At 46.7% G+C, this 15,836-nt stretch overlaps 1 protein-coding gene across 3 annotated transcripts in view; it reads right to left on the bottom strand.

The window, feature by feature from the left end:
* FAT3 (FAT atypical cadherin 3) overlaps positions 1 to 15,836 on the bottom strand; it is a 372,853-nt gene that overhangs the window by 25,475 nt on the left and 331,542 nt on the right. For all 3 annotated transcript variants that reach the window (XM_056858070.1, XM_056858072.1, XM_056858071.1), the window contains 2 exons: positions 11,165 to 11,299; positions 8,166 to 8,323 (listed from right to left, as the gene is read on the bottom strand). In XM_056858070.1, the coding sequence (XP_056714048.1) occupies positions 8,166 to 8,323; positions 11,165 to 11,299 (293 nt within the window). The remainder of the gene's footprint in view (positions 1 to 8,165; positions 8,324 to 11,164; positions 11,300 to 15,836) is intronic.

The raw sequence follows: 15,836 nt of genomic DNA, 5'->3' as shown, positions 1-15,836 counted from the left end.
CTTTGTCCATCAGTCAGTATTGTCTACTCAGACCGGCAGCAGCTCTCCAGGGTCTCAGGCAGGGGTCTTTCACATCACCTACTTGCCTAGTCCCTTTAACTGGAGAATCCGAGGATTGAACCTGGGACTTTCTGCATGCCAAGCAGATGTTCTACCACTGAGCCACAGCCCCTCCAAGGTATGACATAGGGGGGTCTGCAGCGGGAAGAGGGGATTGGTGTAAATTGCCAATTTATTCTGGATCTAACCCAAGAGGCAGAGGCAGGTAAGTGTTCGATGTAGATCGTTCTTGGAGTGTGTGTCAGGGGGTCATATTTCCTCCTGTGTTCTACAGTCCCTTTCTGTTATCCCTTGTGTCACCTACCATTTAATTCACCATTTCCAGACCCTGTTTCCTTCTTTGCTGTACTCGCTGGGGCACATTGTGAGGGTTGGACATTTGATGGTACAGAAAGATTTGATTAGCCAGTGTGCTATAGTGGTTAAGAGTGGTGGTCTCTTAATATGGAGAACCGGGTTTGATTCCTCACTCTTCCACATGGACTCTAATCTGGTGAACCAGATTGGTTTTCCTACTCCTACACAGGAAGCCAGCTGGGTGACCTTGGGCTAGTTACAGCTCTCTCAGCCCCACCCACCACCAGAGCAGCAACCCCACGTTTTTGGAATAGTGGAACTGAAAGGAAGCTCACCACTTCTTCGTTATGGTTTCTACTTACCTTTGATTTGGCTCATAGCTTCTTCTATGGGTTGCAATGGACTTGCTCCTTTGAGATATTGATGTGATTCTTTTTGTGATGTATTTTGCAATTTGTATTTTGTGTTAAGCACTGCAGAAATTGTCGTTAATAAATAACTGTATGACTGATTTTCAAATTGAGCCTTCGTGCTATTGTTATTTAAACCTCCAGGTAGTAGCTGGAGATCTCCTGCTATTACAACTGATCTCCTGCCGATAGAGATCAGTTCACCTGGAGAAAACGGCCGCTTTGGCAATTGGACTCTATGGCATTGAAGTCCCCCCTCCCCAAACCCCGCCCTCCTCAGGCTCCACTCCTAAAACCTCCCGCCAGTGGCGAAGAGGGACCTGGCAACCCTACACAAGGTGTCTGTTGCGGGGAGGGGAAGGGAAGGTGATTGTAAGCCGGTTTGATTCTTCCTTAAGTGTTAGAGAAAGTCAGCATACAAAAACCAACTCTTCTTCTTCAAATATTAGTTAGACATTACAATATTTTGAAAGATGAAGGGACTCTCAAAAGCTTATACCCTGAAAATCTTGTTGGTTTCTAAGGTGTGGACTCGAATCAAGCTGTTCCACCACAGACCAAAATGGCTACCCTCTGAAAATATTTTGAAAGCATTCACTTCCTTGAGAACAGAACCAGACTTGATACTGAGACTAATTACAAAAACAAATTAGTTAATTGTTGTAGGGAAAAAACCCCTTTTAAAATGTAGCGACTTGTTACAAGTCGTAAGAACGTTAGGTGTGGTTTCTATAAATGTGAACAGTTCGCTGAGCCGTTCTCTTTGGCTGGTATCCTAGAATACGAGGGTCAGCTAATGTTATGAAATAATAAAAAGGAGAAAGAAAAGAAAACAAATAAAACAAAGCAAGATTAACTTCAAAAACATATGTCTGCTTGGAGATGCCTGCAGTTACAGCAATATGGTCTAGAAAAGAGGCTCTGTGGAGCTTCCAGGGCTGCCCCTCACCGCGGCACAGCTATGGGGCAAACAGGCCTTCCTCCTGCGCTTCTTAATGCAAGACACCACAATGGATGAAATAAAAAATATATTTAAACAATGGATTTGTTCCCTTTGGAATCAAACTGACTTACAATCTCCTTTCTTTCCTCTCCTCACAAAGGCTCCGTCCCTGTAGTAGTGGATAACCGGAAACATTGGAGCATGTCCTTTTTAGGTGTAATTATAATGAGGACTGGGCGAAGATCTTAGGCCCTATTTTGAGAAAGAGTACTGGTTTTTCTGAAAACCTATAGAATCGATATTCTCCCCTCCCCAAACCCCACCATCCTCAGGCTCCGTCCCAAAAAACCTCCTGCCGGTGGCAAAGAGGGACCTGGCAACCCTAATTACACCCCTCTGGCTGGGGAAAAGCTGGGGGAAACCCAGGAGGAACGTGAATCCATCTTGATGCCGTGAGTGGGCGAAGCAGGAGGGTGGGAAATGCTTCCAGCACCATCTAACCACCCCCCTCTCTGTTCATTACATTGTTCTGGCGCCAGAGTTTTGGGGGACCCCCAGGGGTGCGGACTGGCACCAGAGATAAAAATGCAATGTACACAAAACCTCATTAAACTGACCAGGCAGGAAGCTAGGCAGAAAACTCCAAGGGGTTATACAAATTGGCATGCTTTGATTGCTTCACCAAATAAGCAAACGAGATGAACGGGCATCATATATCATTTCGGAAGATTAGCCTACCTAAGGTGCTTGGCTACCTTCCAATTCTGCATATCAACACTGGCAATAAAACGATCAAATGGTCCTTCGGGGACCTCCCTGGGCTTGCAAAGTCCATCTGAAGTCACAGCCCCTGAATACAGAACGGTGCCTACCCATCCATCTCGGGGAATATTTAGTTAGTGGGATTACATTTCGGATTCGTTTGAGCGAAAACCGTAGATTTAATTAAAATATTACTTTCTCCAGTTCCTGTCACACCTGGGATCACATCCAAAGCTCCTTGCTGCTTGAAGCGATGGAAGTTCCAGGCAAGTCTGGACTGAGGAAACATATGGCCGCCCCACACAAATGGGTACTGTTCTACTGAATAAAGCCACACACACATTGCCAAGCACTGCCAAGGGTAAAGATACAGTTCTAGAGATATTTTTAATTAATCAAGTACATATTTCCAACTCCCTGTTTGAAATCAGAGCCTTCTGTTGCCCTGGCCTGAATGATCAAGCTCCAGGGTTCTGAGACCATGTGGTTTCAGGGTTTTCATGGCTGTTTCCACGAGGAGAGTCATGGAAGGTACCCTGCTCTTACCCAGTCCCAAGACTACAGAGTTTTCATGGATGTTTCAGTAGGAGAGCCAAGCACACTATACTGCTCTTACCCAATCCCCATGGTGTCTACTTTGGGCCTAAGAGCTAAAACAGATGAACTGGTGTATCTACTGCTGGGTCATAAGAGCATATGAACGTAAGAAAAAATGTAAGGAAGACCAAGGCCCGTTAAGTCCAGCAGTCCGTTCACATAGTGGACAACCAGGTGCTTCTAGGAAGCCCTAGACACCTACAGCCTGTGTTCTACAGTAACTGCTGCTAAAGTACTTAAATAATTTCTTATCGTTAGTCTTGATGTGTTTAACAATGTGCCCTTCAAAATCCTTTTTTTGCATCTCTAATTGTTTGCTTGCATTTCCTTTGTGCAAGTTTGTCTCTGCTTATCATTTCAGACTGAAGGTGGGACACGGAAAGTGTGAACGCTCAGGCGCAAAGAGAATCGTGTATCAGGAAGGAAGGTCTCCCCCACAAGGCTTAGTTTTGTATCTGAAGGAATATTTTTGATGAGGGAGGGAGTTTTCAAACATTTGGTATGCCCTCATCAGTCTGAAATGATAAACCCCAGCAACAGCAATGGATAGACTGGGATCCGGGACACCCAAGTTGAAGCCCCAGCTCAGTGATAAAGCTCACTGGGTAACCGGGGGGGGGGGGGTCCCACTTACTGTCAGCCAAACGTACCTCATAGGGTTACTATAAGGGCAAGATGGAGGATGGGAGAACCATGTCTACCACCCTGAGCTGTATGGAGGGGACCAATCAGGACCACGGTGCTAAGAGTCGAGAGGGCTGACTCATCCTCTCCCCATGCTGTTTGCCTGATGTAAATTATTCTCAGGGGTGATGTGTGTCCCAAAAGGGAAAGTATATGAGTACCCAACAGCATTTTAGACCTAATCCAATTTGCACCCCCCGCCTGCTAGTAAAAGAGTGAGCCCCATATTCTTATAGTAACCTATCATCTGATCATAGTTCCCCAATGTCTTGTTCAATATTCACAGTTCATATTCAATTTTTATACTTGCTAGGTAAAGGTAAAGGAAGCCACAGCCTTCAATTTGCAAGATCTGAGCTAGGCTGTCAAAGACAGGACATTTTGGAGGACTTTCATTCATAGGGTCGCCATGAGCTGGAAGCGACTTGATGGCACTTAACACACACAGGTAAAGGTAAAGGAAGTCCCCTGTGAGAGCACTGGGCCATTACTGACCCATGGGCTGACATCACATCATGATGTTTACTAGGCAGATTATGTTTACAGGAGAGTTTGCCAGTGCCTTCCCCAGTCGTGTACACTTTACCCTCAGCAAGCTGGGCACTCATTTTACCGACCTCAGAAGGATGGAAGGCTGAGTCAACCTTGAGCCGCCTACCTGAAACCGACTTCCGTTGGGGGATCGAACTCAGGTCATAAGCAGAGCTTCGACTGCAGTACTGCAGCTTACCACTCTGTACCACGGGGCTCTTCTTGACACTCGCTGGTTGCCAGAATCTAACCTTGTGCCTTAAGACTTTTCCACCTAACATAACTCCAAGTGATTCTTGGGTCTGACACTTCCTTGATGAGGATCACTCATCCTTCAGAGAGCCAATAAAGCTGACATTTACGCACACATTTCCAGCGAAGAAGCACCAAAGAATTCTGGGGCCATGTCAAAAATCTACAAAGGAATTCAATCATGCAGCCTGGCATGTCATGATCATCCTTCAATGGGCCCATACCACTTCAGAATATATACCGTATTTTTCGCTCCATAAGACACACTTTTTTCCTCCTCAAAAGTGAGGGGAAATGTGGGTGCGTCTTATGGAGTGAATGTGCGTCTTATGGACCCTAGCCCAGTCCATAAGACGCACATTCTAGCTTGGAAGGAAGGCGGGCGGGGCGCACAGAGCCGGCTGGGCGCGCCAGAACCACGCAAGCAGGCGTTCCCCATCCCGACGGCCAGCTGGGAGGCGGGCGGGCCCGCTCTGTGCGCCCCCCTGCCTCCCAGCTGGCCGTCAGGGCAGGGAACTCCAGCTTACGTCGTTCTGGCGCACCCAGCTCTGTGCGCCCCGCGCGCCAGAACAATGCGAGCCGTCGTTTCCCGCCCCAACGGCCAGCTGGGAGGCGGGGGGGCCGCACAGAGCGGGCCCGCCCGCCTCCCAGCTGGCCTTCGGGGCGGGGAACGCTGGCTCGCGTCGTTCTGGCGCGCCCAGCTCTGTGCGCCCCGCCCGCCAGAATGACGCGAGCCGGCTTTCTCCGCCCCAACGGCCAGCTGGGAGGCGGGGGGCGCACAGAGCGGCTGGGCGCGCCAGAACGCGAGCCGGCATTCCCCGCCCCGACGGCCAGCTGGGAGGCGGGGGGGCGCACAGACTGGCTGGGCGCGGCAGAACAACGCGAGCCAGCGTTCCCTGCCTCGACGGCCAGCTGGGGGGGGCGTCTTATGGTCCGGTGCGTCTAATGGAGCGAAAAATACGGTATATTTATTTTATTCAATTTGTATCCCTGCTCTATTTCCTGGCAAGGACAGGGCGCAGAGCAGCTATTGGGGAACTGTTCATTTCCAAAACGCTGCATGAGAAAAATGTCTCTTTACAAAGGAAGCTGACAAGTAGACGTCTCCTTGATATGCTAAAGAGAACAGTATTTGGCGTACCAAGCTTGAGACTCTGAGGTCTACACTTAAAATATTCTTGAGGGCTGCGAGACGAGCATATTACCTTTTCAACAGAAGGTCTAACTCTACTCATTTAATTATTGGATTAAGTTATTCTTTATGGCTAATAACAGGGTTCCAAAATATCAGTTTATTAGAGCAGAGCCAATTCAGTCTGAAAATTACAGCTGCAGAGAGTTAGGTAGATGAACCAATTTTATGGTGTGTTGTTTTGTTTTTCTGCGTTGGGATTATTTTTCCAATTCCAGGGCAGCCGCAGCCAACTTGAATTCAAAAGAAGGGTAATACATGTTTATGTCTTGCTCCTTCTGGCCAGTTTCAAGGCTGGTCCTCCTTATGCCAAGTTTAAGTCAAGACGTGGGCCTGAGAGCTGACATCACTCGCTTCGCACCATGTAATTAACTTACCCTTCTTATACTGAACATAATACCCTCCACAGTTCTTGAGGGAAGCTATCAAAACATACCCTAACAATTTTAGATTTAGTATCTGCGGTTCTGGAATAGCTGGGGAGACCTGTCATATTTGCTTTATGGCCCTGTTCTTGCGGATGGCCCGAAAAAGGTCCTTCTCTTGTTGCTCAAGAATGCGATTGCTGGCCTCAATTTCAGAAAGTAGATTACTTACAGAGTAATGATCATAAGTGAGGGCCCCATGTGGAATCATAACTCGCGCCGGGATCCAGTGGGGAAATTTCCTCCTGACCCACAACTTCCACCCCAGGATTCAATAAACTCTTACAAACTTCCGCTTCTTTTTCCTTTTCCTTTTAACTGATGACCAAATGTCCTCAACATTCCCGGCCTACTCTACAGGCCTCTGTCTCTCCTGCAACACTGGAGAAAGTGGCAAAATTTCTGAGATTTGCTGTGAAAGTTCGCCAACAAGTTAATTAGAGGGTTTCTACTAATTTTAGCATCCTTTTATGTATCTATGTTCTAACCTTGTCAGCAATGCACTACTGCAACTATTTTATGTTATTATGTAGTCACCCTGTGTATCGATTTTATGTCAATAAAGGAGATTGTGTGTGTACAGGCCTCTGAACGTGCTTAGTCCTGAACAGGGCATAGAGTGCTTACAAAAAAAAAAAAAAAAAAAAAAAAAAAGAGGATATAAAAGAATATTTCTTTCTGTTTATCTGGGGAGACTCCCAAGTACGCAGATACCAATACATTGTCTGTGGCTAGGGTTTCTATGCTGCCATATTTCTATGCTGCCATATATATATATACACACACATAAACAGTTCAATGTGTATATATTTGAAAGCCAGCGTGGTGTAGTAGCTAAGATATTGGACTAGGACCTGGGAAACCCAGATACAAAACCCCACTCGTGCCATGGAAGCTTGCAGGGTGATCTTGGGCCAGTCACACACTCTCAGCCCTGATCCTGGATGGGAGACCTCCAAGGAATATCAGGGTTGTGACATGTAGGCAGGCAATGGCAAACCATCTCCGAATGTCTTTTGCTTTGAAAACCCTATGGGGTCGCCATAAGAATATATTTAAACAATTCAATAAAGACATACTGTATAATACACAACACATGATAGAACCAAGGCCAGTAACCATTGTTGGGTACGCAAAACAAAACAAAAAAGTCTTCACCTATTGTCAGAAGACAACGATAGAGGGAAACAGACGAATCTCCCTTGTGAGGGAGTTTTGTTACCAGAACCAATAAGGCCTTTCTTGGGTTGCCACATGTCTAGCCTCAGAACCGATAAGGCCCTTTCTTATCAGAACCGAAAAGGCCCTTTCTTGGGTTGCCACTTGTCTATCTTCCCTTGGACTTGTGGGAAGTGCAAGACAGAGGTGAGTGTCATCCATATACTGGTGGCAGCTCAGCCCAATTCTTCAAATGACCCTTTCCAGCAGCTTTACACAGCTGTTGAAAAGCATAGGGGGCAAGACAGAACCTTGTGGGACCTCCTAAGCAGAGGCTAAGGGGCAGACCTGTAGTCTCCCCAGCCCCGCACTCTGAAATCTACCTTCAAGGTAGGATCAAAACCACCACAGAACAGTGCCTCCCAGTCCGAGCCCCCAAAAGTGGTCCAGGAGCATACCATGATCGATGGTATCGCTGAGAGGTCCAGGGGAATTAACAGGGCTGCAATCCCCGTTTTAGGATAACAACAGACCAAAGTCGTACAAACCTCTTTAGCCAAAGGCCATTTAAGCAGATCTTGCCAATATATAATTTACCCAGTCTCTCTGTTGCACAAAATAGCCGCTGGAGCTTATTTTAATAGAAATACTGATATCAGGAACAATGAGTTTCTTCCCTCATTGTTGCTGAAATGGCGATTTTCTTTCCTCATTATCCTCAGAACGAAGCACGCTTGACTTTCTGCATCCCAAGCTAAAACGGAAACCGCATTCCCGATAGCAAGGGCCCGACGAGAGGAAAGCATATAATCAAGAAAAATAACTGCGGGAAAAGATAAACTTATTTTAATTACCTTCAGAATTATACAGGGATTTGCTCGGGTGTACATGATAATCCCATTGCTCTGCAGAGTCCGCAGACGCAGGGCCAACTTGAATTCCTCCTTCTTGCTATTTTCAGAAACCCGGTATTTGATGTAACTGTTCCCGGCAAAGCTAAGGGAAGTGTGTCCTGAAATAACCATTTGGAGAAAAGACACAACCTTTTACTTCTACATTTTGAAATAAGACACAGGAGATTATCCTGCTGGCACCAAGGGAAAAAAACTTAATTAAGTAACATGCTTGGTTAACAAGGCCGATAAGGAACAACGCTACAAATGGAGCCCATCTTCGACTGATTAAAAACCCGTCTCTGCTGTATTCTACAGTATGCACCTTATGTTAAAAGAAGATTAATTCGCTAATAAGGGGAGAAATTTGTTCCTCGATCCGAATTATTGCTGTGTATCAAATCAGATGAATTGTGGCAGATAACGGAATATCATGATGGGTAGCCATGCTAGCCTGTCTGTAGCAGTAGAAAAGAACAAGAGTCCAATAAAACCTTTAAGACTAACAAAATTTCTGGCAGGGTATGATCCCTTACAATCCTTTCCCCTCCCCGCAACAGATACCCTGTGAGGTAGGTAGGGCTGAGAGAGCTCTAAGAGAGCTGTGACTAGCCCAAGGTCACCCAGCTGGCTTCATGTGTAGGAGTGGGGAAACCAACCCAGTTCACCAGATTAGCGTCTGCCGCTCATGTGGAGGAGCGGGGAATCAAACCTGGTTCTCCAGATTAAAGTCCACCGCTCTGAACCACCGTTCTTAACCACTACACCATGCTGGTTAAGAGTGGAGGATGCTAATCTGGTGAACCCGGTTGGTTTCCCCACTCCTCCCCATGAAGCCAGCTGGGTGACCTTGGGCTAGTCACAGTTCTCTCCGAACTCTCTCAGCCCCACCTGCCTCACAAGGTGCCTGTTGTGGGGAGGGGAAGGGAAGGCGATTGTAAGCTGGTTTGAGACTCCTTAAAGGTGGAGAAAGTTGGGGTATAAAAACCAACTTTTCTTCTTCTTTTTTGCACCCCAGGCAGGCAGTGCAATTAGGAGGATTCTTAGGCCCCAGTACAAGGTCCCAGCTTATGCAGGACTGTGTAATGCTCTGGAGGGGTGCTGAACCACAGACTCTGGCACTCAACTCCTTGGAGCTCGCCAGCTGAGGAACTGCTGCCCCACACTCTGCATGCTGCACTACCGGAGGATGAACTGCAGCTTTCTTTCCAGCAAGGACTAGGGGATGCAAGCAGGCCAATAGGGTCCCCTGGCCTGGCTGCAATGACATTTAGTGCAGGCTGAGCTACTGCTTGAAAGACAGTGTGGTGTAGTAGTTAGTGTTGGACAGGCCAGGGAGACCCGGGTTCAAATCCCGACTAAGTATGCAGCTTTCTGGGAGGCTGTAGACTTTGGCCTAACCTACCTCACACGGTTGTTGTGAGGATAAAGCGCAAGAACAGAGAACCACGAATGTTGCCTTGAGCTCCTTGGAGGAAGTGGTATGGGTTTACAAAAATGTGACAGATCCTGAGCTACTGCTTACTGATAACCCTGATATATCCTCACAAAAATCCCTCTGTGGTAGGTTAGCCAGCAGTGATCTGAACTCCAGTTTTTCTGGGCCCTCTGTCTACTTGGTGTAGTGGTTAAGAGCAGTGGTTTGGAGCAGTGGACTCTGATTTGGAGAACCGGGTTTGATTTCCCACTCCTCCACATGAGTGGCGGAGGCTAATCTGGTGAACTGGATTTGTTTCCCCACTCCTACACACGAAGCCATCTGGGCGACCTTGGGCTAGGCACGCTCTCTGAGCCTCACCTACCTCACAGGGTGTCTGTTGTGGGGAAGGGAAGGTGATTGTAAGCCAATTTGATTCTGACTTAAGTGGTAGAGAAAATCGGCATATAAAAACCAACTCTTCTTCTTCTTCTTCTTCTTCTTCTTCTTCTTCTACTGCCCCACACTGACTTTACCCAAAGGCAATACATCTGCAACCTCTCTGGTTCAGGGACTTTGTGCTTATAGGCCCAGATCCAAACCTAACAACAAGATTCCATCTCAGCTGTTCAACAGTGCTTTAAATAAAAGAAGAAATACTAATGTCTGTTGAATTTTCTGGGGGGTTTCAATGACACTATATCAAGAAGACCTTTACCACGCTGGATGATCATCAAATTGAGGGATTAAGGAAGTTGGTATAAATAGAAATGAATATGTTTAGCTACAATATATTTAATCACAAGGTTTGATTGAAAATATGCATAAGAGAATAATGCAACTACATCGAAGACAGTATTTAGAAATAAAAAAATGTCATATAAAACTAGATTGGTAGTTGGCTAAAGGATATATGTGGATTAATATGCTCTAACACAGGTGTAGCTTATTATGAAAAAACAAAGCATATACATTAGGAGATAAATGATCATGTAGAAGGTAGCTTGTATAATATTTTAAAGTTAGCATAGCATAGCATATCTTAAAGGAAAATTCAGTATGAAATCAAAATGCTATATATTCACCCTTTCAAAATCTGTTTTGGTATATTGTTTGAATGTTTGCATTGTGTTGTTTTTTCTTTGTTTTTCTGTTGTTTTTCTATTGTATGCCCGTTTATATCTTAAAGATTACAAAATAAAAATGTTTAACAAAAAAATTGAGGGATTATCAGACTGCGCTTCCCCAAATGTAACACAAACAGAGAAAAGGGTCTCTCTCAAACTTTCGCTCTTGTCTTCAGAAGATTGAAAGAGAGAAGGTAAAGAGGAGGACAAGGAGAAATGGAGCCACCATCTGTTTTCTGTCTAATATGACAACTAGGATTGCCAACCTCCAATTACTAGCTGGAAATCTCCTGTTATTACAATTGATCTCCAGCCAACAGAGATCAGTCCCCCTGGAGAAAATGGCCGCTTTGGCAATTGGTTGCGAAGAGATCAATTGCGAAGAGCAACCTGGCAGCCCTAATGATAACAAGTACCTGAGCACTCCCCGAGCTTCCCAGGAGGGCACTGGCAGATGAAAGGCCTTCGGTTGATTTCGTAGCCCACGCACTGCATATCTCCAGGGCAGGGCTTGTCGGTACAAGGATCACTGGAACCAGGACACAACCCTCCTGTTTGAGATAAAGAAGGAAACAATCCCAATCACAGAAAGCAGAAGTTCCCCCAGGAGTATGCTGCACCAGGGATCTTCCTTTTTTTGTATTCTAGACAGGGAGGAACTAAGGTTTACTTTATTTCTTGGGGTGTCGGCAGCAGTCGGATCATTGCATCAAGATTCCCGTCTTGGAGAAGCCCCCAACACTCGGCTGTCGTTGGGTTGTGTCACCAGAGGAGTTCAGGGAAGGCGATGACAGAGGATATCGTTCCCTGCCTTCCCTTTCTCCCCAGCAGTTTGTCCAAACTCCTTTATGAGCCTCACAAACAAAATACATGGGGGGGGGGGCTTGCTCAGGTCTTGCAACGTGAGGACCTTGGCTTCCTTGATTGAGTTTCCATTAATACTACTACAGAAAGCAATTTGGGCCTCTGTTTCAGTTTGACTCCTTCTAAGACCCATTGAGGATGATGAAAATATTTCCAACCTCTACAATTCAGAGAAGGGCAACATAGCTCTATATAGGGGAGGGGCTGTGGCTCAGTGGCTCTGCTTGGCATGCACAAGATCCTCAGTTCAATCCCTGGCATCTCCAGTTAAAAGGACTGGGAGGTAGGTGATGTGAAAGACTTCTGCCTGAGACCCCAAGGAGCCGCTGCCCTCCTGAGTAGACAATACTGATGTTGATGGTTCAACGGTCAGATTCAGTATAAGGCAGCTTCATATGCTCATGCAACCAAAGGATCACCAACCCCAACAGTTTTTGTTCGTCTCAGTACAGTGTTACCAACATTTTTAGGCCAAGCTAGTCTTGGTTTGTTTGTTTTTTAAAAGGAAACCACTATTCGCCCACAGAAAGACTTCACAACATCTGACAAGAGCCTTTAAAACGTATGGCATCAATCTTCCCAGGTTGTTAAGCAAAAGGAAATCAAAGGAAATGTTAGTCCACGAGGGACAAATCTGACCCATCTTGCTGCTTCTGTGGCACTCCTGGGCACGCTCATGCATTTTAAGTGCAAATTTAGAAAGACAAACAGGCTACCCAAGCGAGACGTCCCTCTGCTTCTGTTGACTTGCATCCAGAACCCCAAGGGGAACGAGAAACTAAGGGAGGCAAAGGAAGCAGCAGGAAGAATAAACCTCCCTCCACACATTCCAAATTTACGGTGTTAACAAAATATGTATCTGTAGCCATTATAAGATGCTGAAAAAAGTTACATATGGGCTGAGGCAGATCAAGGCTGTTGGGAGGAGGGAAGACGAAGAGGAAGAGTTGGTTTTTATAGGCCAACTTTCTCTACCACTTAAGGAAGAATCAAACCGGCTTACAATCACCTTCCCTTCCCCTCCCAACAAGACACCCTGTAAGGTAGGTGGGGCTCAGAGAGCGTGACTAGCCCAAGGTCACCCAGCTGGCTTCACGTGTAGGAGTGGGGAAACAAATCCAGTTCACCAGATTAGCCTCCGCCGCTCATGTGGAGGTGTGGGGAATCAAACCCGGTACTCCAGATCAGTCCACCGCTCCAAACCACCGCTCTTAACCATTACACAACGCTGGGTTTGGAGATGGGGGGTTGACTTCCTCCTCCTTGTGGTTTCACTATAAAAACTGGCCTTTGCACACTGTTGTTAGCCTTTCACCAGATTAGCCTCCGCCGCTCATGTGGAGGAGTGGGGAATCAAACCCGGTTCTCCAGATCAGAGTCCACCGCTCCAAACCACCGCTCTTAACCATTACACAACGCTGGGTTTGGAGATGGGGGGTTGACTTCCTCCTCCTTGTGGTTTCACTATAAAAACTGGCCTTTGCACACTGTTGTTAGCCTTTCACCAGATTAGCCTCCGCCGCTCATGTGGAGGAGTGGGGAATCAAACCCGGTTCTCCAGATCAGAGTCCACCGCTCCAAACCGCCGCTCTTAACCATTACACAACGCTGGGTTTGGAGATGGGGGTTGACTTCCTCCTCCTTGTGGTTTCACTATAAAAACTAGCCTTTGCACACTGTTGTTAGCCTTTGAAGAAAAAAAGAGACATGGGCAGCCCATCGAGGTAGGTGTAAAGATAAGGCCCACGGGCCGAATCCGGCCCTTTGAACACTGTTATCTGGCCCATAAGCTGAGGCAGCCACCCCCCACTCCTGATTCTGGTCTGCGGGGGCCTTCCAATCTATGCCACTTGCCAGGCTGTGCGAATTGGAAGGCGGGGGCTCCAGCCCAGCCTTGGATTGCCCTCCCCCGAATTGAGGGCTGCTGGGGAGGGCAATGTACAAGCTGGGCTCACCAGCCGAGGCAGCTGCCCCCCAGTCCTGATCTGGGCTGGCGAGCCCACAGCAGACTGGTACACATGGCCGATCTGGGCTGATACACATGGCCCAGCCCAACCATATGACATTCATGTCATATCTGGCCCTCGTAACACATGAGTTCGACAGGGTATGGGCTTTTGAGAGTCAAAGCTGATGAGAGAAGCTTTTGACTCTCAAAAGTTCATATCCCAAAAATCTTGTTGGTCTCTAAGTTACTACTGGACTCGAATCTAGTTGACTCATTATGCAGCTTCTCGTAATCTTCTTAAAACTCTTGGGAAGATATGGTAATGGATCTCCCAGTGTCTCATCTAGTATTACCCTCCGAATATAGTTGCCAGCCTCCAGGTACTAGCTGGAGCTCTCCTGCTATTACAATTGAGCTCCAGCTAATAGAGATCAGTTCGCCTGGAGAAAATGGCCGCTTTGGCAATTGGACTCTATGGCATTGAAGTCCCTCCCCTCCCCAAACCCCGCCCTCCTCAGGCTCCGCTCCCAAAACCTCCCGCCATTGGCGAAGAGGGACCTGGCAACCCTACCTCCGAACAAGAACTACGTGATACTGAATAAAAGTTGCCTGTATTCGTGAATAACCTCCCTCCGCCAACATCCTCTGACCGTGTAATTTATTTCTTTATTTGGCTTGTGAGGTTCATCTACAAGTATATAAATGAAGCACCGAACCTGCATGAAAGCAACCCCCTTGCAGTTATCACAAACAGCGAGTCCCAGGACACTACTGTAGAAGGTAAACACGAGCAGGCTCCATGTGCGGCTTGAATGAGCTTGCCCCGTAAGGTCTTTCCCCCTGGAAACGGGAAAAATTACTACTGTAGGTTTTGAGGGCGGACGGTGTCTGCCTGCAAAAACAGCAGCAACAACAGATGCTTGCACTCGATGCATGGAGCACTGTGGTCAAGTTAATATCCTCGAGCCCCCCCCCCTTTGCTTTTTCAAAGGCTCGCTTGCCAAGTTTCAGAAGCAGCAAAGAACTCGTAGCCCCGCTTTACCACTGCTGTGCAAAATGATGCGTGGAAAACTTATGAACAAATTGCAGTGCTAGACACACAATAACCGGAATATATGACCAAACTCTAAAGCCTCACATCGGGGCCGGCTTTATGCTTCTTTAGAACTGCGCGCAGGGTCTTCGTGGTGCTGAGCTATACATCATTCATCCGAAATGTACCTCGTAACAATATAAGGCCTTGGTCAGCAACTGCTTTTGATAGATGGCCATTCGGAGATGGGATTGGGCGGCAGGCCAAGGAGTTTGACCTGCTCTCAAGCTTATAAACAGAAGTTTGATCTAGGGAAATCAGCTTGTGAAAGGTCTTCACAGCAAGGAAATAAACAATGGGTTTGATCCTGCCAATCTGTTCCCCTAATGGAGGCTCCTTTCTCTGGCACAAGGAGACTTCTGCTGATGCAAAAAGCTCTGTATGGTCATTTATGCATGGGAGTTTTACCTGACCCACACTTTCTTGTTGGGAATCTAGGGCCATTTATGTATGGGAGGTTTTGTGTTGGATTTGCTGCTCTCTAGATGCACATTTTCCCCATCCGAATTCTCAAAACTCTGCATTGGGGGCTATTTTTTAATGTTGAGAATTCGGATGGCAAAACTGCATCTAGAGAGTGGCAAATCCAAGGCAAAACCTCTCGTGCATAAATGGCCTATGTATCAGCAGTCTGCAAGCTCAAATCAAGTCCCACCCCTTTAAATGTTGCTTTGTAATTGGCTTACTTGTAGTGCGTGAGAGAAATTTCCCACCCCACTCCAACTGCCACATAAAAAAGCATTTTAAGAACAACAACAACAACAAAAATGGAACAATCTGAAAGGAAAGGGGGAGGGGAGAAATCCAAGCCTTGGTTTTAAAAAGTCTTTGTTCTGCTCAGAAAGAGCTCCAAGGAAGTATTTGAATCCCTGCCTCTGTCCATGCTGCTTTGTAATTGGCTGTGAGCAAAACCAAGCTTGAGTGTCCTGCACTTTGCCTTCTGCATGGGGATTTCACCCAGGATTTGCTCAGGGAAGATGGAAGAGTCAGGTTAACAGAGGAATGGGGAGACCCGGACATTGCAAAGGCTGGGCACGGGGTCATCTCTAATGGATGGAAAACTCATGCATAACTCCAAGGAACAACTGATTCAGACCTGGGGCGAACGTGAGTGAAAGTACCCCTGCATAAATGACCTAAGATCCCATCCGATATCATCTAGACTAGATTTGAGTCCAGTAGC

The sequence above is a fragment of the Euleptes europaea genome, chromosome 12 (genome assembly GCF_029931775.1).
Source record: "Euleptes europaea isolate rEulEur1 chromosome 12, rEulEur1.hap1, whole genome shotgun sequence".
In the NCBI taxonomy this organism is placed as follows: Eukaryota; Metazoa; Chordata; class Lepidosauria; order Squamata; family Sphaerodactylidae; genus Euleptes; species Euleptes europaea.
This window is presented reverse-complemented; position numbering and strand designations above follow the sequence as displayed.